The sequence below is a fragment of the Amaranthus tricolor genome, chromosome 17 (genome assembly GCF_026212465.1).
Source record: "Amaranthus tricolor cultivar Red isolate AtriRed21 chromosome 17, ASM2621246v1, whole genome shotgun sequence".
Taxonomy (NCBI): Eukaryota; Viridiplantae; Streptophyta; class Magnoliopsida; order Caryophyllales; family Amaranthaceae; genus Amaranthus; species Amaranthus tricolor.
The window spans coordinates 13,070,316-13,098,046 of NC_080063.1; the positions used below are offsets into that span (position 1 = coordinate 13,070,316).

The 27,731-nt window shown below is 33.9% G+C and overlaps 3 protein-coding genes across 4 annotated transcripts; 1 reads left to right on the forward strand and 2 right to left on the reverse strand.

Moving 5' to 3' along the window:
- The first annotated feature begins 575 nt into the window (after window positions 1-575).
- On the forward strand, window positions 576-9,272 carry LOC130803458 (uncharacterized). Of its 2 annotated transcripts, XM_057667562.1 has the most exons (7): window positions 598-714; window positions 806-840; window positions 1,406-1,469; window positions 2,988-3,180; window positions 3,787-3,854; window positions 5,627-5,782; window positions 9,050-9,272. In XM_057667562.1, the coding sequence occupies exons 1-7, from the start codon at window positions 683-685 to the stop codon at window positions 9,171-9,173; spliced, it is 672 nt and encodes a 223-aa protein (XP_057523545.1). In that variant the 5' UTR covers window positions 598-682; the 3' UTR covers window positions 9,174-9,272. The 2 variants fall into 2 exon arrangements, with proteins under 2 accessions (XP_057523544.1, XP_057523545.1); XM_057667561.1 differs by having other exon boundaries at window positions 576-840.
- Window positions 9,273-9,517: 245 nt separating this feature from the next.
- LOC130803457 (phosphoglycerate kinase 3, cytosolic) lies at window positions 9,518-13,845 on the reverse strand. Its single transcript, XM_057667560.1, has 7 exons — window positions 13,688-13,845; window positions 13,392-13,596; window positions 12,093-12,170; window positions 11,732-11,992; window positions 10,382-10,699; window positions 10,095-10,253; window positions 9,518-9,974 (listed from the first exon to the last, which is right to left on the reverse strand). Exons 2-7 carry the CDS (start codon window positions 13,584-13,586, stop codon window positions 9,780-9,782), a joined length of 1,206 nt encoding a protein of 401 aa, XP_057523543.1. The 5' UTR covers window positions 13,587-13,596; window positions 13,688-13,845; the 3' UTR covers window positions 9,518-9,779.
- A 1,997-nt stretch (window positions 13,846-15,842) lies between these two features.
- On the reverse strand, window positions 15,843-21,280 carry LOC130804060 (phosphoglycerate kinase, chloroplastic). The gene is made up of 6 exons (XM_057668367.1): window positions 20,691-21,280; window positions 18,502-18,579; window positions 18,135-18,395; window positions 16,865-17,182; window positions 16,624-16,782; window positions 15,843-16,284 (listed from the first exon to the last, which is right to left on the reverse strand). Exons 1-6 carry the CDS (start codon window positions 21,120-21,122, stop codon window positions 16,075-16,077), a joined length of 1,458 nt encoding a protein of 485 aa, XP_057524350.1. The 5' UTR covers window positions 21,123-21,280; the 3' UTR covers window positions 15,843-16,074.
- Window positions 21,281-27,731: the final 6,451 nt, after the last annotated feature.

A 27,731-nucleotide genomic window follows, 5' to 3' on the forward strand; every position in this document is an offset into this window, starting at 1 on the left:
TGGAGTAGGTAAGTAAAATATAAAATTAAGGGTTGGAGTAGAGGTTTTTAGAGTTACATTGGCATTTTAAGTAGTGGAACGAGTGTTTTAAGGGTTGAAGTCGATAGCTAATAAATTAAATTAAGTTTTTGGAAAAGAAAGATTAAGACTTGGAGTAAAGGTTTTAAGAGTTAGATTTGGCTTTTTAAGTTTTGAAAAGGGTGTTTTAAGACTTGCATTCGGCAAATATAAAATTCTTTTTCTCCCACGCGTAAGGCAGCTGTATATAGATTTTTGTGTAATAAAAATCTCAATTTTTATTAAATATATATATAAATCTCACATTTACATCATATAAAGTAACTTTCAATTGCTTTACATTAATTACCTATTAACATATGTTCAAGTGCAAATATACAAACTTAAGAATACAACAAAAAGCTACTGAAGATTATTTTAGATGAAAAATAATATAAAATAAAATATTTATATATTAATCAAAAGATAAGATTTTTATTATAAGACAAACTAAACGTAAGTTCTTTTTAATTTAAAAAGTATTTTAAATTTTAAAATTAAAATTTTTATTTTAAAATTTTTTTATAGATAAGATGATGAAAGAAAGAGGTGTAATGGTAGTAGATTTGATTTTGATTTTTGTTTGTCCTCCTCCAAGCAGCAATCGAGATATGACAGTATTGCGATGTCTGCTGCATCCAATTCCTTCATCTTTTGGTAAACCCCTTCTCACCCTTACTTCCTCTCGTTCTTCACTACAATCAAGAATTAATATAGCATTATCTTCTTCTTGTTCTTCATTCTCAAGCAATGTTTCTACTCATTCCTCCCCTTTTCTTTCTGGTACATATTCCTTCTTCCTTCACTGTTTCATTTCATTTTGTTTCTTGATTAATTGTTTGTAATGGAATTTGAAATTTAATTGGGGTCTTAAATTTTTATCCTTTGAATTTTTTAATTGCTGATTTTTAACATTGAACATAAATGATCAACACTAAGACGGATTCTTCTAAATTTGCATTATTGTTTGTGATTATTTATGAATTTTTCATTTGGTCTACTAGATAAGAGTCGTAGTAAAAATAGCTGGATGGGTTTTCAGCAAAAAATTATTTGGTTCTAGGTGGATTAACCCAACAGATTACTCCTTTATGTTGATCATACTCTCTCAAATTTGATTTTGCATCACTAGTGGGTAGTTGTGGATAAGTTTTCGCTTTGAAAATGGGATTTGAGTTAAGACTCTGACATTGTTGTTGTTGTGTGGAAATGGGATTTAAGTAATATTTATACAGTTGAGATGAAATTTAATAGGATTTTTGTCTGGCTACCTTCAATGTTATGAAATTTCCTTTAGCTTGCATTAGCTGTCGATTTGTGTTGAATGATTGTCAATATTTTTCTGCAGAGATACATGATGTTTTGAAGGGCTATCTATTTGGTCAGAAAAAAGTTACTGAAGTTGCTCATTTGTAGGTATTTGGCTACTGAATTATTTACTTTGTGAGTTTGCTCTTAATTTCTTGTTATTTATCTCAAATTGAGCTAAAATTAAGATTTAGATATCTATTTTCTATGCTTAATTTATTTATTATTACATTACTTCTGTTGGTAAACAATATTTTAGGGTTGTCTACATCTTTCTGCTCCGTTAACATGAGTGTTCTCTCTCCTCTCTCTCTCTTAGACGGGAGGTGGGAACCGTTTTAGGGACATTGGGCAATGTACTGTAATTATTAGTGTCTTTTTCTCTCCCGCGGATTAGATATATGCTGAATTCTCTCCAACATGTCTCTTTTGTCATGGAAAGGGCATAATAGAAAGCAAGATATAAGCTTCTTTTCCTTTCCGTAGCACCTCTGATATCCAAGAGAAAGTGCTCTTCTTCCCTCCTCAATCTTTCTTTTCCTTTTGTAACCTTCTCTCCCCATTTTTCCCTCATTAAGATCTTATCCTCAAAGGTATATTATGTATTTGTTCAGTCTATTTTCCACAACAGAGGGGGGGGGGGGGGGGGGGGGGGGGGGGGCGCGTTGTGGTTTGAACTTTGAAGTATGTGGATATGGATAAGTGGATGACATTAGGTTGAGTAACAAGTAACAACATTCTGCTATGTGGTGCCAATTTTTTTTTCGAGCACTCTTTGGTGATTACTAACAGTTAAATCCCAACTCTGTGAATTTTATAAAGGTAGTCAGCCAAGGTCTAATTTCTGTGCATATTATAAATGTTAATCCCTTAAAAGGTTGATGTTCACACAAAATTTGTCAATTTGAGAGCTAGTACTATAAATGAATTAGCAAACGTAAAACAAGGTGATGAAGAGGAAATATTAAGCTACATGCACATAGGCAAAATTACATGAGAAGGTTTCGGAAAAGTATCCCACCTCTTGTTTGACACACCCTACCTTTAGATGAGCAAACCTCCAAAGTCTCACATAAAATAAGCTCCTTTTCCTTCTTGTCACAGGGATGCTTCTATGAGTGAATAGTGCAAGCCTTGATGTGGGAGCATTCAACCTGGGGTGCCCAAGTTAGAGGGCCTCATATATCAATTGTTGATGGAATTTCTAAATTTGTTTGTTTGATGTAAAGTGTGATTCTCTTATCTGTTTCTTGTAGTTTAATTACAAGACTCTGAACCCTCTTTCCAATGTTTTTATTCTTGTTGGCTTTTCCTGTTTCTTAGAACCATCTTTGATCCTTTTCTAATTATTTGTTAATATATATTGTGAAAGTTTTATATAAATAATTAGCCGGTAACGATCAAAAGTACTTTTGAAATTGAAGTTAAGATTAATGGTAGGATTTTGATGGTCAAGTTTTAAATCTAACCACAAATTTTACAAGAACAAAAGACATAGAGAGTGTATGTTTGCTTTCGATTCCTATTATTGAATTTTATTCTTTTATGTGATATAGAAAGCAGTATTGGCTTAACAATAACTCTCTACAATTTCCATATGCTAATGCATCGTTTCAATATAGGGTATGGAAACTTGTGGTTCAAAAGGGTGATACAGTTGTTGATGCTACATGTGGTAATGGCAATGATACCTTAGCGTTGGTCAAACTGGTGATAGATGATTCATTTAAAGGGTGTGTGTATGGAATGGATGTTCAGGAAGATGCTATTAAAAATACATCATGCTTACTTGACCAATCACTTGATCCTGGCCAGGTGCGACTTACATTGATATGGTTGCTTGGATTTGTTCTATGCTTGTTAGTCACAATTAGCTTTCCTGATTGTGAAATTTTCACAAAGTAATTTCTTATCATAGTTTTTGCTAGCGGCCTTTTAAGAAAACAATCATGTTCTCTTTCTTTTTTCTCCTTATAGCTTTGCTGAAATGAAGCTTCTTTAATATCATACAAAATGGTTCTGTTCCCGTAGGCATAGCAAAAATAGATTCTAATTGCTTCTTTTTGCAGCAGAACTAAACTTATCTGTTTTGCATGGGATGTCATAAACGACAAACCAACATTGCCAAAGCTATCATCGATGAACACTATCATGATTAATAGGGTGTAGGTTTGGAGTTTTCTGCATTTCATATTTACAACTTACAAGTGCTACTATTCTTTCATGTTTTGCTTCTACATTACGTGCATTGTTCAGATCACATGTTAGGAAAAAGAATGAGAAATGGAGAGGAGGGGTAGGATGGAGAGATTAAAAAGAATTCTAAATTAGCTTGTGGTGGAGGCACCTCTTTATATCAATATGCTCAGCTGATTTATATAATAAGTGAAATGATGCATTGCTATCAAAACCTTTATGCAGAGAGAGTGCGTGAAGCTTTTTTCAGTCTGTCACAGTAAAATGGCGAACGTGCTTCCTACAAATGTCAGGTACTTTCTGCACACACTTGTGATTTATTTTATTACTGTTCACTCTGCCCATTGATTTATCCCCTCTTTACCATTTCTTGGTCTCTTTAGTTTGCTCCATTTGCCATAATCATAATTTTGCTTCATTTTTTCTCTCTTTAGGGGGCCAGTGATGGGTAAGGCTTAAAGGAAATACTAGGATGGTAAGGTTGGGTAATGGGGCATTTTTAAAGGATGAAGGTTATTGAAAGCAATATTTCCAAAGCAAGTGAGAAAACTCTGAATCTGCGTATTTTTTAGTCATGTATGTCTTTTCATTGTTCCTTGTCCTGCTTGTTGGGTCTGTTCAATTATGTGTGTGGTGCCTAGTTTTTTGCATAGAAAGATTATTATTTTGTACCACTTGGAAATCAGGAGTTATATAAATAGTATAGGTTTATCTTGAAGTTTTGCGTGTCAATTTCTCGTAGTTAGGTGACTTTACGCAAACTTCATTGGTAAGCTGTGACTTATGGAATTCTTCTGCATTGGGTGATGTCATTCCAACAAGCAACTGTGTCAGAAATGCTTTTAAGTTCCTTAATCATGAGAGAGCACTTTTTTTTCAGGTCATCGACTTCTTCCTTGTGGCCTTGTTCCTCAGTTTTTCTATTTCCCTTTTTTGTTTCTCTCGTCCTACTCTTTGGCCTGCTCTCATCTGTTCCTAGGAAGCAGGGATTCGGGCATGGATTCATGGACATGCTTAATTTTAAGATGTTATACCTAGGGATGCGTTTTTATAAGGATCCAATCCAGGACATTGACTCGGGGAGATGGGACTTTTTTCATTAAGATATCTTTTTATGACAAAATCTTGAACTCCTTTTGTTCATCTAGTTGAAAAAAGTTGATAAAAACTAATGTCCTCCCTCCATCCGTTTGACTCTGCTCTATTTCGACTTTTGTTAGTCGTAAGAGACTGTGAGAGCTTCCACATGAATTGGTAAAATTGAAATGGATAAAGGAAGTGTAAGATAAGGTAAACAAATAATTCCCATTTGAACCAAATAGCTTGTCGAATAAAATAGGAATGAGCCATGTGAAATCATGTTACGTAATATGGGATTTAAAATGTGCTATGAACCTGGGTAGTAAAACAACACAACAAAGTGAAATATGTTTAGATGTATAAAGTAGAAAGCTTTGATCCTTTTGTATATGGTAGACAGACTTTTGAGTAGTCAGGGCTCTCCCCAGAAAATAAATTACTAAAGACAATAATGTGAGCAGAAAAGTGATAGAAAATTCCAAGACTCTACTCCTAGATTTCTGTATTCTATAATCTATATAGCATGACCTGTGACCATTCTCATGCTTTTGGCGCTTGCACCTGTGTATTTCATGAATGGCCTGGGTGGGATTATACTCATTATAGTATCACGCCGTGACATGTTATAAACTGCTTACCATATTAGGAGCATTAACTATATTGAGTAAGGTTTTCAATGGTGTCTTTAAACTAGAATCTAAAATATGTTATAGAATCTTGATGTACAATCGTGTAATAAATTTCCGCCAACTTGTCAATTCACACTATGATTGCCACAAAGTGCATTGTTGCACTAGCAAGATGCCTCTTCCTCAACAACACACGAGTGTAAATATTAACGCGCACGCTACCTGTCCACAGTTTTTAATATTGTTTGCTTGTTAGAAATGGCGTGACATAGCTTATATCTTACATTTCTTTGCTTAATTCTTTTGTAATTGAATTCTTGCTAAATGCTGTTGGAATATGGTTTTGTAAACTCTAGGCTTGTTGCATTCAATTTGGGCTACCTTCCTGGTGGTGACAAGGGAATAATCACTCAGTCAGCTACAACCCTATTAGCACTTGAGGCAGCAAAGGAATTGTTACTTCCTGGAGGAGTTATCAGCATAGTTGCTTATGTTGGTCACCCTGGTGGAAGGTAATGCTTCTGTTAGTATAACAATCAAATTCATTAACAACAAATTGAAGGACTTTGTTCTCTTTTTATTCATTTGATGGGGAAGTCCTGTTAATGTCCTTTCTATGTATCCAAAGGTACAATTGGATTAATCAATTATATTTGATTTAATGACTGTCAGTTTGTTATGAATCAGAAACTGCCCAGAATAAGAAGGGAATATACAAAGAACAGTAGTAGGAAAGAAGCCAATGGGAGGGAGAAATAAAGAAGATAGAGTAGGGGGAAGGGCGTAAAACAGCTATCAGAATAAGAAAGAAAGAGAGAGAGAGAGAGAGAGAGAGAGAGAGAGAAAAAGAGAAATATGAGGGAGAATTCAAATCATCTTCATTTCATGCCCTCACCAATTATCGTCATATATATATATAGCTAACAAGCCTAACAAATTGCTATCACATGCTAGATTGGTTATACAATATTCCTTATCTAGAAGCTTCACTAAAAGACTATTTTGCCCCTTTTATGTGGATATTGATTCATCACATTTCCGTCACCCAAAGCTTCACCTTGTTTTGAAGGTGGGCTATGATCTGCTTCAATGTAAACAAATAGTGTCACAAATGCAATTTAGAGAAATCAAAGAGCGAAGGGAAGAAAATAGGGGTATGTCATTTGTGGAGTAGGGAAGAAAATAGAGTGTAATGGGGACTTTATCTGTATTGGCTTAATTAATTTTGGGTGGGTTATCTTTGGACTAAGAGCTTGTATGGGAAAGGAGGAAAATAGGAATGTGTTGATTGTGTAGTAGAAAGGAAAGTAGATAGTTGTTTGGGCTGAATTAACCAATTTTTGATGGTTTCCTTGTCGACAATTGTAAATAATTGAGCTAAGAAGAAGACATGAAATAACAAAACAACAACATTCTAATACCCCAATCCCATTAAGTGGCTCCCACCTAGGGCGGGGTTTCCGGGGGGTTCTGTGCACCGAGAATAATTTGTTGGCTGCATAAAACAAATTGAAGATTATGTAAAAAATTGACGAAGAAAAGGGGAGTGTAATTGTGATTTTGCACTACGGAAGAACAAGTGGCAGTCATCCTGAAAAATGCACTTCCTAAACAGAAGTTTGAAGAACTCAGGAAGAACCTTGGATTTTTTGGATTCAATTATTTAGGTGTTAGAGATAGCTCTTAAATCTCTTAAATCTACGGCATAATGAAGTTACTCAATTTACTACTCTAGTGCATATATAATAATTTTCTTGTCTTATTCAAGTTATCTCTTTCCACTTTCGGAAAATATCTCATTAAGTGCACTTCTTTTAACGTACATTTTTAGGAGTTTAAGGACCAAGGGACATCTTTACCTATTTACACACTGTACTCGCCCACATTTTCTTATATTACATGGAAATTTTTGTTGACTTACACTCCCTTTCATTATTAATTTTTTATTTTGCGTGTCTAAAACATTTTCATGCATGGAAAATTTACCCAAAGGGACAAGTGACTTTTGAAAAGCCTTGGAATACTCCAATAATCACAAGGTATTTTTTCTGTTCTTTTGTTATTAAGTATGTTAGGACAAGTTGCTGAGTTTTTAGAGATGTCCTCATATTCTTGTATATAAAGATGAAGCATGCATTGATAATCAGAGTGTTTTACACTTTGGAGCTTGAGTATGCTCGAAATACTCATTTGTTATCTCTTTACGTAATAGAACATCTATCTATCTGTCTATCTATGACTATTACTAATACAAAACACTGCTTAGTCTTAAAAGAATAATATGTATTATGTATCACATTGTCATCACAAATATGCTTAGTCTTAAAAGAATAATATGTATCACATTGTCATCACAAATATTCCCTCGAAATTAATAAGATGATGTTATCATTGACTTTTATAGCTAAGAAATCAATATATCCTTTTTATCAAAAAACTAAAAAGACAATACACTTATAAAAACCATAATTTTGTTACATAACAAATTTGAAAAGTACATGATACTTTAAACTTGCGGTAATTCATAAACTACTTTGGATATTTAGAGACTAACAATGTACTTAGAAATTTATTTTCTAAAATATTCCAAGAAATATTAGAGCTTTGGGTATTATCTAGTATTCTACTGTTTTACTTGTAATTTGTTCCTCTTCTGTGCAATGACCCTAATACAAACCCACCGAAACCCCCTAAAACACCCTCTCAGTCCTAACACCACACTCCGGCTAACAGCCATTCATTACATTGGTATCGAAGTGGTTCTTTTCCTTGGGATCATTCTGTGCAATGACACTATTACTAACCCACCCATTTGATCATTTGGTACTGTTGTTAAGCTTGCACTTGTGATTATATTTCACTTTAAAAGGTTTCTTTCAAGAGGTTAGTTAGTTTAGACTGGAAACAGTAAATTGTTTAAGTTTGATCCCCTTTCCTTGGCGGGTGCTGGGATTGAGGAGGATGGAGAAACGTCACATTTGCACATCCAAAATTTCATGGTTATTCTAGATACCGTTTATGTGATCGGGATGATCACTCTTGGAAGGACATTTTGTTCATGGCACAAAATATTGTATCAATCTCATTAATATATAAGTTAGTCTTGTGAGAGACCGTCTTTCGGTGAGACGACAATAAGAAGTCAATTAATGCTAATAATTGTATTAGCTAGTCTATTCAGCCCATTTATAGGGAGCGTCTCACAGTGGGACCGTCTCACACAAGAATTTATGTTAATTTTTTGATACAGATTGTTCTTAGTAATGTTGTCTTGGAAATGGAGGAATGCTCCCAACTTGGTCATATTGAATATTTCACACTTGAATGCAAGTGTAGTTGCTCCCTCGTCCCCTATTTTCGCATGATAGTATGGGGTGTGGATTCACCCATACAGGTGCCCGTTAGCCAATAAAACAAAAAATTAATAAATCAATATTCTACCCGTGTTTTCATTGATGTGGCTTGGTCCTTTCTATGTCATAATCGTCATCATGAGATATGGGATGTGTGTTCATTGGCACTATCACTTGAATTATTCGGGTAGGATAGCAATAGAGGTCCATTTTGGTATTAAAGGTTAGCTTTCTCCGTTGTCAATTTGAGTCATTTAATAACTCATCCATCTTTTCCAGTATTTCCTATGCAAACTACATTGAATCTTCAGAATTCCTTTTAAATTTGAGGGGCAAATTCCTTAATATTGTTGAATAATATGCATTTTAATTTATTTTGTGAAGATATGTAATCTCACTTCTTCAATTGAACTTGTCTTTATCCAGGGAAGAGTATGACATTGTCCAGCGTTTTGCGTCCAAGTTACCGGCAGAAAGATGGGCATGTAGCCACATTGAAATGCTAAACAAGCCAATGGCCCCGGTTCTTATTTTATTGTTCAAGAGATGAATTTCCAATCAGCATTGTAATTTCCGTCATTTTGAAACCCAGTTATAAACTAATAATCGCCTCAAGGTGAAGCATGTGTATTTTGAAAATGAATTCTGATGTCGTCTGTGTTGAGCTATCTCGTTTTTTTATTTGTTTTCCTTATGTAATGTTTCCGCTACTGTTTCAAGGTTTGTCATATTTCTTGATCAGAGGCACGGATCGCCCATAAACCTTTTCCTATAATAGGAAGAAGTGGACCAAACAAAATAGAAAGTAGGAAGTGATATATAACTTTTTAGGGCAGGCACGCTAGTCATTTTACCAAACTGATGGTTAATGAGTAACCCAATGGATGGATCAAATAACTAAAAGATTACGACTCAGTAGAAACCAATATTACAATAATCGCATGCTCAAGAAACACATTATTTGGGATCTGCACTAATGACAGTTCCCAGCCCCCTACTAATCTACAAAGGTGCATTGCTCAAGAAAAAACCAGTATCTCATCGACTTCAGGTAAAGATCGGGTCCATCCCCACATGCTCAAAATTACATTATTCAAGACCTGAACTAAGATCACTACAGGTCGTTTACAGATTTACTAAGTTGGTGAAAAAACACTTAAGCATGGTCAAGGGCCAACACTCCAGGAAGTGGTTTTCCTTCCAAAAGCTCCAAACTGGCCCCACCTCCCGTAGAGATGTGGCTCATCTTATCTGCAAGGCCAACCTTCTCCACGGCAGCAACCGAGTCACCTCCCCCTATTATTGTTGTGACACCCTTTCCACTAAGCTCAGCCAACTTCCTGGCTATTGCCTGCATATTCAAAATCAATTATCAACATGTTTCAACCACAAGGACCTATATTGTCATTAATCGATCGTTTGCAAAACAAATCTCTCAAACACAACGCATGTAAATTGGTTGATGATTTACCTCTGTTCCAAGAGCAAATTTGTCGAATTCAAAAACACCCATAGGCCCATTCCATATGACGGTTTGGGTTTTATCCAAAGCATCGCTGAAAGTCTTGATAGAATCGGGTCCAATGTCCAACCCCATCCAACCGTCGGGAATAGCAGAGGCTGGTACAACCTGCAAAAGAGTACAATCATTGAAAGAAGTCCATCATCATATAAACACTAAATAATCCATAATCAAGCACGACTTGAGAAAAACGGAGCATCACATCAGTAAACAAGCACATCGACATGTGTACAAACCTCGCTGTCAGCATCAGCAGCAAACTTATTAGCAATTACAACATCAGTAGGGAGCAGCAAAGATACTCCTTTCGCTTTCGCCTTCTCCATAAGAGAATTTGCAAGCTCAAGCTTGTCTTCCTCCACGAGAGAGGATCCAACTTTGAGTCCTTGAGCCTTGTAAAAAGTGAATATCATTCCTCCTCCAAGTAGAAGATAGTCCACCTTAGCTAGCAATGACTCAATCACGCCAATCTTTGTTGACACCTTAGAACCACCAACAATGGCTGCAAAAGGTTTCTTGGGGTTTGCCACGGCTCCAACAAGGTAGTCAAGCTCCTACGGTAAAAGAAAACATGTATTTGATCAAAAACTAATCACTCAATAGAAACTAGAAAGTCTGAGTTCCAACAATTAAGTAAACAAAGAATGAATAAAATGAAATATATTTGATGGTTAGAGCAAGACTATTATCTAACAAAAACTGTTCTAATATGGCCACGTCCGTAGTCCATGAATTGAAAGACTGCTAATTGAAATGGAAAATATTTTATAAACCGAACAGAACTGGCAAAAAATGCAACCAGAAGAAAAAAACGTACAGTTCAAATGGACGATTTGTCTGACCTTATGAATAAAATGAAATATATTTGATGGTTAGAGCAAGACTATTATCTAACAAAAACTGTTCTAATATGGCCACGTCCGTAGTCCATGAATTGAAAGACTGCTAATTGAAATGGAAAATATTTTATAAACCGAACAGAACTGGCAAAAAATGCAACCAGAAGAAAAAAACGTACAGTTCAAATGGACGATTTGTCTGACCTTCAATACAACAAGTTAGTTTGAAAAAGATCCATAAATCACATAAATCACTTGAATATATCTTTTCTAACGTTCAGAACGGTGAAGAACCAGTGTATAAACCTTCCAAACAGAATTACAATTGAGCTGAAACCTCACATGCTAGCTAAACAACCAATTTCATTGAATGGTCTTCGGTCCCAAAAATTTGCAAAGTACTCCCAATCATGCCTAAATTAAACACAAACCTGGAACATGATCTTTTCCTAGATACTATATGAGGTTTTGTTTCCAAAACCAGTTAGAAATATGTGAACTTTGTTTTTATTCTAGCCCTAAATGACGTGTCACAATAATATAGTTAAGTGAAGAAGATCACGAATCCACAAATTAGATGCCCATCAATATTTTCCTCACATGCCATGAAATTTCAAAATATAATAATAAAAGACAAAAGCACGTTGCAAAAGGCCTTCGAATTAAGAAAACTACAATCGTGAAATATTAAATATAAAGAAATACAATTGTTGCCACCCAAAAACAAATCGCTTAAGAAACATGTACCTTTTGCATCAAGAAACCAGCAACAGAAGGCTTCAAATACTTAGCAACACCCTCAGTGGATGCATGAGCCCTATGGGCAGTACCGAATGCATCATTCACATAAACGTCTGCTAGAGAAGCCAATTTCTTAGCAAATTCAGGGTCATTCTTCTCCTCCTCTTTATAGAATCTCACATTTTCAAGGAGAACAACACCTCCTTCGGGCAACTCAGCTACCAATTTTTCAACTTCCTCACCAATAGAATCATTTGCCATTTTAACCTGTCATAGATATTGTCATAAAAGAAAAGTGTCAGTCAGCAGAACCAATCTTTTCAGTAACAAATTCGAGTATTCCACACAGGAAAAGATCAAAAGATACCTCAATTCCAAGTAGCTCAGAAAGCCTTGGGATAAGAGGCTTCAAACTGTACTTGGGTGTGACACCTTTTGGACGTCCCTGAAAGAGAAAACACAACTAAAGTAAGCAGCAATAGCATAACATCATAACAAGAGAAGAAAAGCCACAATTAAAATGATAAAATCTAGCTGACTAGCTCACATTCTACCAGTGTATGTCATGCCTCAAAAAGGCACAATGTTGCACACATACAAAAAGCATCTTCAAAAGAATAAACCCAAGTATAAGAGATTCAATACTACCACTGTACCACCTGATGGTATCTATGGTCTGAAGCGTTAAAAATGATAATGGTAATGTCTTTCAATAAAAAATTGATAATGGTAATGGAAGTGTAGTGTAGGTTTTGCTTGAAGTAACACATAAAGGTTCATAGACATGCTTGTCCAATTCCAAAGTTTTTTTCACAAAATTCATCAACGAGTAGTATTAGATGATAATGAATATTAGTAAGGAACACACATGTTTTGAGAATGGAGTTCCATTCTATACGATTGACATGTTATATTTCATTATACTTAAAAGACTTGAAATTATTACTACTACCACATAACTTGTTACCATGTAAAAATTATTACATTTGAAATTGTTACCATTACCACATAACTTGTTACCAAATAAAAATTTACACTTGAAATTATTACCAATACCGCAAAACATGTTACCAAATGAAGCCATTAATGTCAAAGGATTTAACAAACTACAAAGAAGTAGAGCATAAAATGTTACATATACAACTCCAATGTCTCACTAGACCATGGACATACACTTGAGGTTTGATATATTCCATTTTACAAAATAATTGGTCACTGATTATTGACAGAAATATGTCCTTCATACAACTATGTATGCACCTGGAAGCCCCTCTTTCATTGCCTTCTAAAAACAATTCAGTCCATAGTGCTCTTTACCTCCATAAATCAAAAGAAATCATGATATTTCACTTCTATATGCTAATTTGACAATGCCATCATGACCTGAATGCCCTTGAACATTCCTTATGAGAACATCAAATAGGAACAGAGAAAGTATTTTATAAAATCAGAATATGTCTACATTTTATAAAAAGAAAAGATTCGGTCCAACGGTTAAGAATATGATTTTTTTTAAAAACGTTTGAGAGTTGGAACCTTGCTCCATAGCTTTTTGTTTGGAAATAACTCAAATTCGGAATAACACAAATCTGATAAACCAATTCAACACCATGAAACAACTTACAAAAAGCTCATACAAATAAAGGAAAAAGTTGATAATACATACCAGATGACTGCAGAGAATGACCTTAGCACCATAACCAGTCAAGTACTTAATAGTAGGAATCGCAGCGCGAATCCTTGTATCATCAGTGATATTAGAATTATCATCCAAAGGAACATTGAGATCTACCCTCACAAATACTCTCTTTCCTTTCAAATCTGCCTCCTTCAATGTTGAAACGCTCCTTTTCGACGCCATGCTTATAAATCTTGTTCAACAAACAAACAAATTTCAATTACCACTATCAGATTACGAGGATGACAAGATTATGGCATCTATGGAAGAGAATGAATACTTACAATGAGATTCAAGTGTGGAGTAGTTCGTTCGACTTTTCGATGTTCGCAGAGGCAAAAAGAAGGTTCGTATGAAATTTATGGTAAAAATGGGAAATATACGTGGTGCGGTGCGCCCATGGGCCTGCTGCATTTCTGTCAACCTTTCAATTTTCCTTTTGTTTTGTTTTTCTTTTTTCTTTTTCTAAAAGCCAAAAATTGGAATATTCGAAGTACTAAGTCTAACTAGCATTTTGGCTATGCATACTTGCATACAGATAGTGAGTATGGGTATTAGGTTGATTTAAAATCGGATTTTGTATTTATATTAATTTTTATATAATTTTAAATTTATTTTAAAGTCGAATTTGATTTTAAGGTCGGGTGAATATTGGGTCGTTAAGTCTATTTTGGGCAATAGATATTCATATGTTAAAGCTTGTGATTGAGGACTTAAAGGTGTTTTTTGATTTTCAGTTATTCTTTTGAGATTGTTTTGTCGAAATGATCTTAAAATAAAAAGTTAATATTTTTGTAATTTATATTATTATTGAACTCACATATATGGTGTGTTTGACAATGAGATTATCTCATTTAATAATTTGTATATGATTTTTATATTATTTTTATAGTTAGAGAGTTTTTTATTTGCCATTTAAATTTTAATAAAACTGATTATATATATTGAATATAAGACATTTATAAAGGAATGAAGGGAGTAACACAATTCAATTATTTTTTTGTGGAATTTTATAATAGTGGAGTATTTCATTATCATGCATGAGTCATGCTTCTTCGATGTTTTTCTTTTAAGTTTTGAGATATATAATTATTATTTGGGGTAATTAGTCTATAACATTTTATTATACAATTAATCGATAAGCTAAATGAAAGCGAAAATTAAGTGAGAAATTAAAATTTAATATAAAATCTTATCAAGGAAAAATAATAATAAAATTATTATTAATATAATCTTTTAAAAGGTGCATAACAAATGTCAGTTTAGATTGTTCTGATATTTATAAGAAAACTTTATATTCATTATTTATGCATTTATTACTCACTAAAAATTCTTGGCTCTCTACTTTTCTCGGAAATTTATTTATTTGAGCATCAAAGATTCAAAGCGTATTGTCCAGGCACAATTGTTTGTCTTTTTACATTAATCTTAACCTTTCTCAAAATTAAATAATACTCTTAATTTATTTCACCTATTAGTTCTATTTATTTCTTGTCACTATTCAATTATCACTCTTAATCTGTATTTTTTTCTTAATATATAAATAAAATATAGTCATGTATAATTTTGTTTGATTCGTCTTAATACAAGAATTATTAATATTAACTTTTATAATTTTTAATAAGAACAATTAGAGATATTAAAGGTTAAAATGTTGCCTTAAGAAGTATAAAAAACTAAATGAGATTAATAGATTAAATAAGAGGCAGTATTAAAGAACAATCAAGAAAATTTCAATGGCATTATAAAAAGACTTGAGAAAGTCTTTAAAAATACTCGTATAAGATGACTTTTTCGTTAAGAAACTAGTTTTATAGTTTGCACTATGAGTTTGCACATTATAAATTAAAAAATAATTATATATATGAATTATATGTGCAAATTCAAAAAAACATATAAAATGTTAAAAATTAACCAAGCATTAGATGAAAACAATCGGTCATTGGTGATCAAGACTTGTGTTCTCTTTCAAATAAAAATAAAGCTATTAAGGTATGAGACCGTCTCACAGTTAGACGACCTTAAAACAACAATCCCATAAGCTAAAAGTTTCTATCATTGGGCTACTTTACCCAGGTATGTTGCATGTGTCACGGTGAGCACATTTCATATAAGAATTTGTGATTAAGATGTGACCCATAGCAAAGGGATCAAAGCACAACCCAATCATCATATAGGTTGTAAACCTACTCTTGAGCGCCTCAGACATCGGTTCTTATAGAACATACAAAGATTTTCGAAAGAATGCTCATCGAATGCTGAATAAATGCCGATCCCACAATTACCAATGGTTCTTCGTAATCAAAGTCATGCATCGAATTTCGCCTACAGACGAGGACCCATGGACAGCTTTTGAACAGAGTTTTAGCAAGTACTCTTCAAACAGAAGAAACAATATGACGGGCTGAAATCGATACTCATGAAAACAACACAAACGAGTTGTGCAAAGAATAATTTAATTAGAATACAGACGGAAATGTATTTCAATAAATCGAGGGCAACAACTTAAAGTGCTCAACGGATATGTTCTTATTTCAAAGAAATTACAAGCATCTACAAAGTGACTCGGTTTCTATCGATTTTGGTTCTCGGTAACATACTCATGTTAAGAGGCTGAAGCTGGAAACGAGGGGAGATAAGAAAAAAGAATTTATAGGGTGATATACTTGTTTTACACGGGAACTGGCTCAGCCTCGTCAAGGGCAAGCACTCCGGGAAGCTCTTTGCCCTCCAACAATTCAAGACTAGCACCTCCGCCAGTTGATATGTGGCTCATTGACTCGGCCACTCCTACCTTCTCTACCGCTGCAACAGAGTCACCACCGCCAATAATTGTCGTCACACCCTTCTTGCTAATGTCTTCTAGCTTCTTAGCGATTGCCTACAAGAATCATAATGTAAAATAACATATGTTAATGAGCATGATGTTCATATCCGGTAGAAGTGTTCAGAAGTGTTCATTCGGGCCATCAGGTTGATTTCAGGTCAGGTGTTTCGGGTCGGTTCGAAATCGGGTCTTGAGTTCACATAGATTTTTATATAATTTTAAATTCATTTTAAAGTTGGGTGAAAGTTACAAGGTTGGGTAAATATCAGGATCGTCGGGTCTGTTTTGAACACCTCTAAGTCACACCAGTATCGTCAAAATTTGGAACTTGTTAATCAGCAATGAGCGTCGAAGAAGTTTTGATTAACTACACAAAAGCAAAGCAGTCCTCACCTCAGTACCAACAGCAAACTTATCGAATTCGAAGACTCCCATGGGACCATTCCAGATGACGGTTTGTGTGGTGTCCAAAGCTTCACTGAATTTCTTGATAGAATCGGGTCCAATGTCCAATCCCATCCAGCCATCAGGGATTTCCGATGCAGAGACAATCTGCAATTATTTCAAAAGTTATACATTTTTACGTCACTAAACATCATTATTCAAAGACTCGAAAAATCGGTACTTCATTTACCTTGCTGTTTGCATCAGCAGCAAACTTGTCTGCTATAACGACATCAGATGGTAACAAAAGAGACACGCCTTTCGCCTTAGCCTTCTCGAGGAGAGAAGTTGCAAGATCAAGCTTATCGTTTTCCACAAGAGAAGATCCTACGGAAAGACCTTGAGCCTTGTAGAATGTAAAGATCATTCCTCCTCCAAGGAGTAGGATATCACATTTTTCCAAAAGTGATTCGATAACTCCAATTTTGGAAGAGACCTTCGAACCACCCACTATAGCGGCAAATGGTCTCTTTGGGGTTGAAACTGCTCCAACAAGGTAGTCCAATTCCTGTTCCACCACCAAAACAAATTCAAGTAAACGAGGACGATTGAAAAATTCAGATCTACTATGAGGATTGATCATTAAAAAATCCTCAAACAAAATGAAAGGAATATTGGAGATGAGTAAATTAATCTGCGAATTCTCAACCTCAAGGTGAGCCTTGCAAGCTACCAAGTTGCTCTACCCCGAGCCGAAGAAAGGACTGAGAACGAATGGACAAACGAATAGAGAATGTGTCCTCTACCACGCTTGTACAAATAGTTACTTATGGCCTATAGCCTGCTAGGAGCTTAAATTTTTTATTTTTACACATTTCTTTTCTTTTTCTTCAGTTTTTCTTAAAGGTCGGAAAAAAGGGGGTAGCTTAAGGCTACATCAGTCATGAATGGTCTTGTCCAACAGATTCAGTCAACTAACTTTATTCATCGTATCCCTAATCTAAAGGGAGTGTTTGGCAATACATTGGCTGATTTGACTAACTAAATTTATTAACTTGTTTGACCAACTATTTTATTAACTTGTTTGAACAGATGATTTTAAACTCGCTACTATGAGCTATTTGTTCAAAAACAGTTTATTCATAATAATAAGTTGTTTCAACTAGCTAATTTACCAAACATTAGCATTGGATGGTTTGACCACCCAATACTCTATTTGTATAAAAATAAGCTAAAATTGTCTAATAAGCTATTTTGCCAAACACTCCATAATAAATAAAATATATCATGACAAAGTACATTATTTGCATGGAGCTCCACCCAATGATCTCCAAAAGATGCAATGTGAAGTTCTAGTAGGCAAGTTGTTGGTAGAGGTTATTCAGGATTATCCCCAACATAAACAAGCAAGTTTCTTCATACAAATAGTTCACGGGTGCTCAATCAAAATCAAAACAAGATGAAAACTTTCAACACATGCTTTGCCTTTGATTTAAATTTCACATAGAAAAAGCATGTACCTTCTGCAAAAGAAATCCAGCAACAGATGGTTTCAAATATTTGGTAACTCCTTCGGTTGATGCATGAGCTCTGTGAGCAGTGCCAAAAGCATCATTCACATAAAGGTCAGCCAAGGAAGCAAGCTTCTTCGCAAATTCTGGTTCGTTCTTCTCCTCTTCCTTGTAAAATCTAACATTCTCAAGGAGTAGAACACCGCCATCAGGGAGTCCCGCAACCAACTTCTCAACCTCGGGACCAATGCAATCATCAGCCTTCACTACCTATTGATTTGCAAACATAAAGAAAAGTTCAGGTTTGGCTAATATATGTGTGTGTATCTGAAAGCAGATGTCTACGTACGATCGGAAAGCATTTGAAGAAATGTACCTGAATACCAAGGAGTTCAGAAAGCCGAGGTACAAGAGGTGCCAAGCTAAATTTTGGTGTAACTCCTTTAGGTCGCCCCTGCATTGAAATAGAGAAATTCATTTTATAAAAAATACCAAGTCTGCAATCCATAGAAACCAATCTCTTTTGTAGGTGAATAACACGGCAACAATAAAAGATGCAGACAATAGCAGAACCTTTCAATTACAATCAGTATTTTATTACTTCAAGGTGCAAAGATTTACAAGCGTGTCAATCAAATGCCTCATACATCAAACGTGTGCAGCCAGGAAAATGATATGCATGGAGGAAATACGATGAACCACAACATTTTAGAGAGCAAGCAAGCGCAAAGGAAGAGACAGATCTACAATGACAATGTAGATACTAGCCAAATGAACAATAATAACATACGTATACATTGCATCGGTTCCAGTGTCACATGGTTCGATAATCGCTTTATGAATCGCGAATTGAAAAAAGTGAATTATGGTCGGTTTTAGGCTATTTTTGAACCATTTTGAGCAAATTGCAAATTCGAAAGGCGAACTAACTAGCGAATCATGTTTCACTGATCGGTTTGGTTAATAAAAATCCACATATCATTAAGTAAAACTTTAGATTAAAGAAAACAAACGGTAAAAATGAGTTATCAATTTATGACTACACTTAATTTGACAATAGCTCCCAGACAACTGTAGTACAACTGCACCTATTAAATTGCTTAGCTTTGATATTTACAACTACACCTACTCAAAGTTTGATTACTTTTGGAATCACTTGTTCTCTCTAGTTTGTATATGCTTCACACAAAACACCAAGTTTCACTCAAATTCTCAATGCTCATAATATGAATTTCGGTAGTACATTAGCCCTTACTGACACTCATCTAGTTTTTACATAAATGCGTGTTTTTACATAAACACCTTCATCTCGTTCCTGCCTTCCAATTTAGTTGACATGTCATCAACCCACTTATGACAAGTCGTTAGCTCTGGTGAGCGCTCGTGCTGAACCTTGAGGGTTCCAAAATCTGCAATGAAACCTCAAGGAGTGATAGTTCGTCGACCTTCTTGCCAACACTTCCCAAGCACGCTCATCAAAATCAACCATTTCCATACGTCATCAAGACTAGCTAGAGCATTTAACTCCACCCCTTTACCATGCACCCATTCATATCAATGCATCTAAACTTTCCTAAAGCTTCAAAAAAGGGGAAGCAAGATATCAAGTCAACCAAAGATGTAATCAAAGAGAGCTTCCAATAATTCACTATATCCTTGAGTTAACCAAAGATACAATGCATAAGCTGCAATCAAAAGGTTAGTTTTTGATTTGTTGACCAAAGTCATATAAACCTTATGTGAAATCTTGCCATTAGAATGCCAAGTAATATACAGCAGATAGGCTGCAGTAAAAAAGCATCCAGCACAAACAAAATATGCACAAATCACCAAAGATGGAGATAACTCAAACATACAACTTACCACCACAACAACAACAATGTCAATGTGGACATTTTGATGTTACTATCATGGAGAAGAAAAGCAATGATTATGCATCATTCAAAATTCCATAAGTACAAGTGTATTAGTACTTCAAGTCCTTGCATCAAACTTCAAATCATGAACAAAGTATTCAAATACCAACAACTCACGGCTCGTTCAATTGTTTGTACTAAATGGTGATAATAAAAATTATTTGTAATATTAATTTTCATGAAATGTAATATGTCAGTTACACGAGAATGAAACTTTGATCATAAAAAAGTTATATAGTTCCCAATTTTTCATTACCAAAGACCATGATAATGTATAAACATAAATTTTGCGAAGAAAACGAGATGATTGAACTAGAAATGACCATCAAATTTGTAACATTTTTTCAAACTAAAATTACACTAGCTTTTACCTTATGGTTAGCAACATTTAATACTGACAACCAAACGGATCGTTAGAAGAAACAAATCAACATGCCATTAGAAAACACCATATGTTGCTTCACATGAATAAAGGTGCACATGGTTCATCAAATGCTTGATAGTTGGACTTGAAAAAATGGGAATGTGTTTGAAAATAATCAAAACCCAGAAAAGCTAAACAGCAGTACAAATCAACAATGGCTAAATCAACAATTCAGCATAAGACTGTATTAGAAAAAATTAAGCAAAACCCAGATAAGAAAATTACCAAATGACTAGAAAGAATAACTTTAGCACCATTACTCATCAAATACTTGATAGTAGGAACAGCAGAACGAATACGAGTATCATCAGTAATATTCTGGTTATCATCAAGAGGGACATTAAGATCAGCTCTAACAAAAACCTTTTTACCCTTCAAATCAGCAGAAGTGAGGTCTCCAACACTCTTCTTAGCCATGGAAGCAGCCCCTCTAATGGGTTTAGAATTTAGAGAAGAAAACGAATGAATCTTGGATAGAACATGGTGTGAAAAAGAGGCATCAGCAGCAGCTCCAGAGAATCCCAAACGACGGAAAGGAGGACGAAGAGTTGAGGCAAGACGGATCAAGCATGGAGAACGTGTAGAATAAGAAGAAGATGAAGAAGATGAAGACTTAATGAGAGTGAAAGAAGAGGATGCTGCTGCTGTAGACGCCATTGAAGGACACACAAAGGTATAGATTGTTCGTTGTGGGTTGTGAGTTGTTTCAAGAGTCCACAAGAGAAAGAAAAGGGGATTGATATAGAGAGGGAAAATTGAGATGGATTTCCTTATCACTTAGGAGAGGCTCAAGATGTTTTATTTAATTTTTAATTTTTTTAGCCACTAGTCTATTTTGAGGGTGGTGTATTTTCTTGTGACAAAAATTTTTGTAGAGTGGAAATGATTTCAATTTGGTAAGGTAGGCCCCATTATCATTTTGAATGGTTCTTTAAAAAAGTTTATATTTGGTCTATTTAAATTGTATTTTCTCATTTTGCTTTGAGTTTGAGATAAAATTTAGAAAGATGGAATTGTTTACTCAAATTTTAGTTAGCGAATAAGATTAAAGGGGTTGTTTGGCAATTAACTAGTCAAAGTACGTTGGAAAGACTTGTGTTGGTTTGTGGGGCTGGTCTATAGTCTCCATGAGTAGTCACCAACTGTCCGTTGGGCCGGAGTGTTACAAATGGTATCAGAGCAACCCTGCGACCATGGCTGATTGTGTGTTCATTGCACCTAGCAGGGGAAAAAGATCCTGAAATTACGGTCCAACGAGGACGTTGTATTCCTAAGAGGGGGTGAATGTAATAACTCATATTTAGCTTGAAAAATGATTGATAGACTACTCATATCAACAAGGTGCATCTTCTTTTCTAGGAACCCATTTGCTAAGAACTCCACAGTTAAGCGTGCTTGGTGGGGAGCAATCTTAAGATGGGTGACCTCCTGAGAAGTTTTCCCAAGAGTAAGGTCAAAGTACGCTGGAAAGATTTATGTTAGTTTATAGGGCTAGTCTATAGTCTCCATAATTAGTCACCAACCGAACCGTTGGCCCAGAGTGTTACATTTAAGGCCATACAATTTTTCTTACCTTGGTTCTCTTAAGTGCTTTAGGAAAAAATTCACTGTCATATAGAAGGTGGCTAAATCTTCACTTACACAAGTAGCCCATGAGGTGTTTCTCACTACAAGTAATCAATCTTGTAAAAGATTGTTTCTCAGTGAGACGATCTCAAAACAAAAAAATTATATTCTCATAATTTGTATTAGTTGGACTATTCAACTCATGTATAAGGCTCATTGCACGGTGAGACTGCCTCATATAACAAATTGTGTTTTCCGGCTTGTCTTGTATGAGAACGTTTTACCATGAGTCGGACTCATATAATTAGCAAATTTCTCTAACTAATCACTTTGAAATTGTAAGTGATCACCTTAATAAAGTAAATGTGCATGGATCATTCTAATAGAGATAATCTCACCATAACACCATCTCATTTAAGAATTTGTGTTTTCATTTACTTTGGAATAAACTATTTTGGGCCTTCTTTTACTTTGTGATATATTAATTTTTAGGCCTATTCCCTTATCTAATTTCTGAATTTCTAATTTAGGGCTATAAGCAGTTACCCTTTAAGACTACCCTAGGGTCAGACCTGCATACACAAATCTTAATCTAATCTCTATAAATCCATCAGATGCTTCTCAATAACACCAATACGTAACATAGTTGAGATAGCCCTAAAGTTAGCCGCTTAATTAATTATAACTAATTTAAGTGTAAATGGATTATAAATCTTAAGCATATTATTTTATTTGGACTGAGTAAATTATTTTATTACCTTTGGGTATTAGTCGTATTAAAATTGGGAATAAAGTGAGTTATACGATGAAAATTGGATAAACGAAATTATAATAGTTAACACTTTACGTTTGTGAGATGAGTAAGTGTTTGAGGTTTTGTGGTTTTGTGCCACATCAAAGGCATGACAATGCATTTTTTTCCCTTTCTTTTAAAAAACTTTACTATAAAACCCATTTCTTTACTTCCCTTCATCATCAACTTCATTCTTATACCCATAAACATTATTATGATATTAGAATTCATGTGAGATAATGATTTCTATCAATTAAGTTTGATTATTGAATTGGAATTTCAAATTAGAAAGTTATGAGTGAAGTCAGGGTCCATCATATTGAATTGGAATATTTTTGATTTGAAAATGCAGTACATAAACCGAACATTTTGATTTAGCAATTTTCGAAACAGTTATGTTCGTTTTAGATTCTGGTGTCTTCGAATTTACTTGTTCATAATTAAAGATAGGGTTCAAATTGAGTACTCCTTTTTATCAAGTGTTTAAGGTTATTATTTATCCTCCAATTGGGTTTTCTTGATTGGTATTGTTGAGTTTTGTGTTCTTAGTTTATTAATATGAGTATTTGGCTCAAGTATCAATTAGGTATTTGATTAGTTGATATTATTTGGGTATGATATAAGTTACGTATTTGGGATTTAAGATTGGTGTAAAATTAGTTAAACTCCATCGATAGTAATTCAAGCTCTTACATGATGGTTGATGATGAGTTGATTGATACTTTATTTATTGATTGTTATTCACAACATAGAGAGGTAATCCTACAAACACTACTATCTTTTAAATTTAATTTAAGTATTTCAAAGTTTAAGTTATGGTCTATAAGGCGTGGTATTACTGCTATTGATATTTGACCAAAATCGTATAATTTTTGGTGCTCGAAACTTTAGATTTTAACTTTGTTTTGACCTTGCTTCTAGTTCTTGGTCAAAATTATGTTTTGTATGTTCACAATTTTATAAATATGAGCTTTTTAATATTGTACTATGAAATGAGTTGTGATTAATGATTTTAAAGAAAATCAAGAGACTAATTGATTCGTTTTATATTAAAATGTTCAATATTGAAAAATGTCCGTTTTTGGGAATTGGCAACGGATATTTATATCTGGATTATTGTGAAATCCTATAGCTTCATAATAGGTAATGGTTATTTGGATCGGTATCGAGCCCCCGATCCCGTTTCGTTCTTGCAAGAATCGTATTTTCGGTGATGACGATCACCCGTGTTCTCAGGATTTAGATCAAGCCTACTGCCTGACGGTCCATATATTCCCACATTTTTAAGTGTTGTTCTATCATTGTAACACCCCAATATTTTCCCGATATTTTTTTTCCCCGATATATTTAATAATTTACTAGTAATATTATTTCTATATATATTTTTTATTTATTATTGGGCTTGGTCATGAGATTTGCAATCCTTTTTGGCAATTAGAATTATTTGGGCCCAAACTTTTCCTTAACCCATCTTTTATTAAAAAAAAAAAAAAAAAAATAGGAGGGACTCTTGGTGGAGCTTGTAACTCCCTTAGGGTAATGAAGGATCAAGGCATTAATCCCATATAATTAACCCTTCTTAATTCCTTAATCATTTTCATTTTGACATCCTTTCATTTCTAAAGTTTTCAAGGATAAAAAAAACATATCCTCTCAAAATTCCTCCTAATTCACATTCCTAACTCCATTACCCTTCATCATTTGGTGTTTTCCTTTACAATTGTAAGTGTAATTCTTAATCTATGTTGATTCTTAAGTTTTAATTTAAAATTCTATGATTATTATATGTGTTATCTTATAATTCATGTTTAATTTATGAATTTAAAATTTCATATATGATTTTGGGATGTATTTTTCTATCTAAATTGATGAAGAATGTTTCTTTTTAGAGTTTTTAGATATGCATATATGTGAAGAATAGGATTGGTTTCTGTGATGGGTGATTTTGAAATTTATATATAAATATGAATGTTCAAGTAAAAAAATATGTGTGTTTTTTCTATATTTGGTGGAAAAGTTATTTATTTTATTGGCTAATATGAGAAATTTATAATTTTGCTAGAGAAAAAAAAAATATACAAATATGTATAAAGAAATTATTGTTGAACAATAAATTTAATCTCAAAGATGGTTCATAAGAATTATATAAATTTGGTCATTTATATTTGATAGGCAATGTACCATTTGGAATTCATTTGTTGATGAATTTTGGTGAATCCCGTAGGGTTAGGAAAATGGTAAAAAAAATCTATTTTTGGGACACTTTTTGGCTTGAAAATAGGTTAAAAATACTTAGAGTACATTATGAATTATGAAAATTGGTACCTAAGGGTTTTGACGCCTTCCGGACGCAACGGTGAAGTCGGAATTTCAGTTTGACAGTGTTAACATACTGTTCTGGACAGAATACTAAATCTGAATTTTATTTGATGTTATGTTGTGATGAAGTATGTTGTGTGATCATGAATTGTTTTCAAATGTGGCTTGATGTTAGATGTGTGTGTGTGTGTGTGCGCCTTGATTGTGGTTTGAGAAAGTGTGAATATATGCTTATTTCCGTACGTACGATTGAATCGTGTAGGAAGTCGATTCGTGACGGGAAGTTGATAGGTTCATTTAAGATTTGCTTTTGCTTTCTTAAGGTACGTACACGCAGTAAAACTTTGTATATCGTGGATTGGTTGTTATAAAGGAATAATAATAATAATAATATATTGAATAAAGTGTGAAGGTGATGTTATGCCTTCTTATTCAAGAGATATGATTTCAATAACTTGATGAGTAGAGGTAGTATGACCTCACTAACTTTAAAGTAGACGTAGTATGACGTCGATTGGTGGAAAGATTTTACTCGCGGTTTGTGGGGGCATTATGAGCCACCGCGGGGGTATGCATACTTAACCATAGGCATCGAAGTAAGGCGTGTGGCCTATGGTAGAGACTTGCTTAGGGGTTAGCTCCCCCTAATGTATTGTCTTACTCCGGAAGTTTGGGGTTTGGTTCGGCAGTATGGCCGAAAAAGTACAGCAGTATGGCTGACTGACTCAATGAATCATTTGAAATTTATTAAAAAGTAAATATTGAACTGTAGCCGACGTATGGTAAGTTGCCATTGTGCTTTTTGCTATAATGTTAATGTTATAAGAGATGTTTTTGCTGACGTGTACCTTTGATCTTAACGATCCTGCGATGATGTTGTTTTTCCTTTCGGGGTTAATAACTAGCAGTGAGTTAAGTTGCAGGCTGGGGAGTGAGGATTACATCTGAAGAATAAAAGAGATAAGAGTACGGAAGGATTTTAATTTTGAACTTTATTAGCTTCTTAGAAATGGATTTATTCAAGAGGCGACTTCGCTCTCGAGATGTACTCCTTGGACTTTTGGTTTCATATCTTTTATCCGCTGCAAAGACTATGATATCACTAATTAATCTACAATAACTCTAGTAGAACTCGATCCGCAAGTTTTAACTTTAAAAATTTTGTTTTCTCGTGCCTTTATGACATCTTGGTTTAACTCGGGTCCTGCTTGGTTTTCTTTTAAAATATAAAAATCTTCCTTTTAACGATCCGAGTTTTTCCGGGATGTTACAATCATTGTTTTAATATGAGATTTGAATAAATACGTTTGGTGTATAAAGTTTTGTTTGTTTCACAAATGAAATCATATGTTTCATTTGTCGTATTGTTTTGCTATTAACTTGTAAAGTTATAAGCCGTATTTTGATTCACTATGAACCAAAGGTTCTTAGTCGTATTTATGTCGATACCAAACGGTCTTTTAAAAGAATTTGGGTTTTGATAAATTAATGTTTAATAAGGAGATACCAAATGAGCAAAAGCTTAAATTGAAGACATTTGTTAATGACTTGTATATAGATGTAATAGTTGGTTAGATTACTCAACAATTCAATTGTTGACAGACTTTGATAGGGCCTATCCCTTTCGGGGGATAGATCCATTTTCAGGTTAGCTCTGCTGTGAAAACGATGCATACTTGTATTATTGTGTTACGTGCAAGGCGAGGACTTCTTTTTGAAATTCATAATGTAAATTAGATATTTGCAAATTAAATTGTAATAATTTTATAATGTTTTGTAAATAGTATTCACTTAATTATGTAAAAAGTTTTTATATACTCGTATATTGTTTTGCTGTGGATTCAACCCAAACTTCTATAAGTCTTTCGTTGTGCCATGTAGACAGTATTATTACACTGTTTACGCTGGTTTGGGCTGTTTCAATAGTTAGGGGCGGGTAAGGGCTTCGCCCCTTCGAGATTTTCAGCAACTTTTTTTTAGTATATAATCGTTATTTTATATTTTTTATAATTTCAGCCCAAGAAATAAAAGCAACACAATTAAAGGAAGAGAATAACTGAAACAAAATAAAAAAAAATCTTATAATTAATAATAGAGTATCAAATTAGGAATGAAATTATCATTTAACTAAAAAAAATGAAAAAAGAAGATGGTGATCGGGAGAAATCGTCAAAATAAAAAAATAAGCTGACCATACACAATTGAAGAATAAAGGTTTGTTTTATATTTTTCATTGAATTTTCTTATATTTATTTAATAATTAGTTCGAATAAGTGAATACTTGAATCATTGAAAACCTATACAATAAAATAATCAATTATGAAGATATTGAAGACAAAATATCGTAAGGAAATAGGCAAAGATTATTTTGTTGATAGTTTAGTAATATATATTGAGAGACAAATAGCAACATATAGTGTCAATAAGATTATAAATGATTTTAAAGTACTAAAATAGAGTCGAGCGTTACATTAATTTAAAATTTAATTATGATTTTTGATTGTATCGAAGATTTTAGTAGAATTCAATTTTTTTTTTTTTTTTTTTTTTTTTTAACTTTGCCTCCTAAAATTACATTTAAGTTTCGC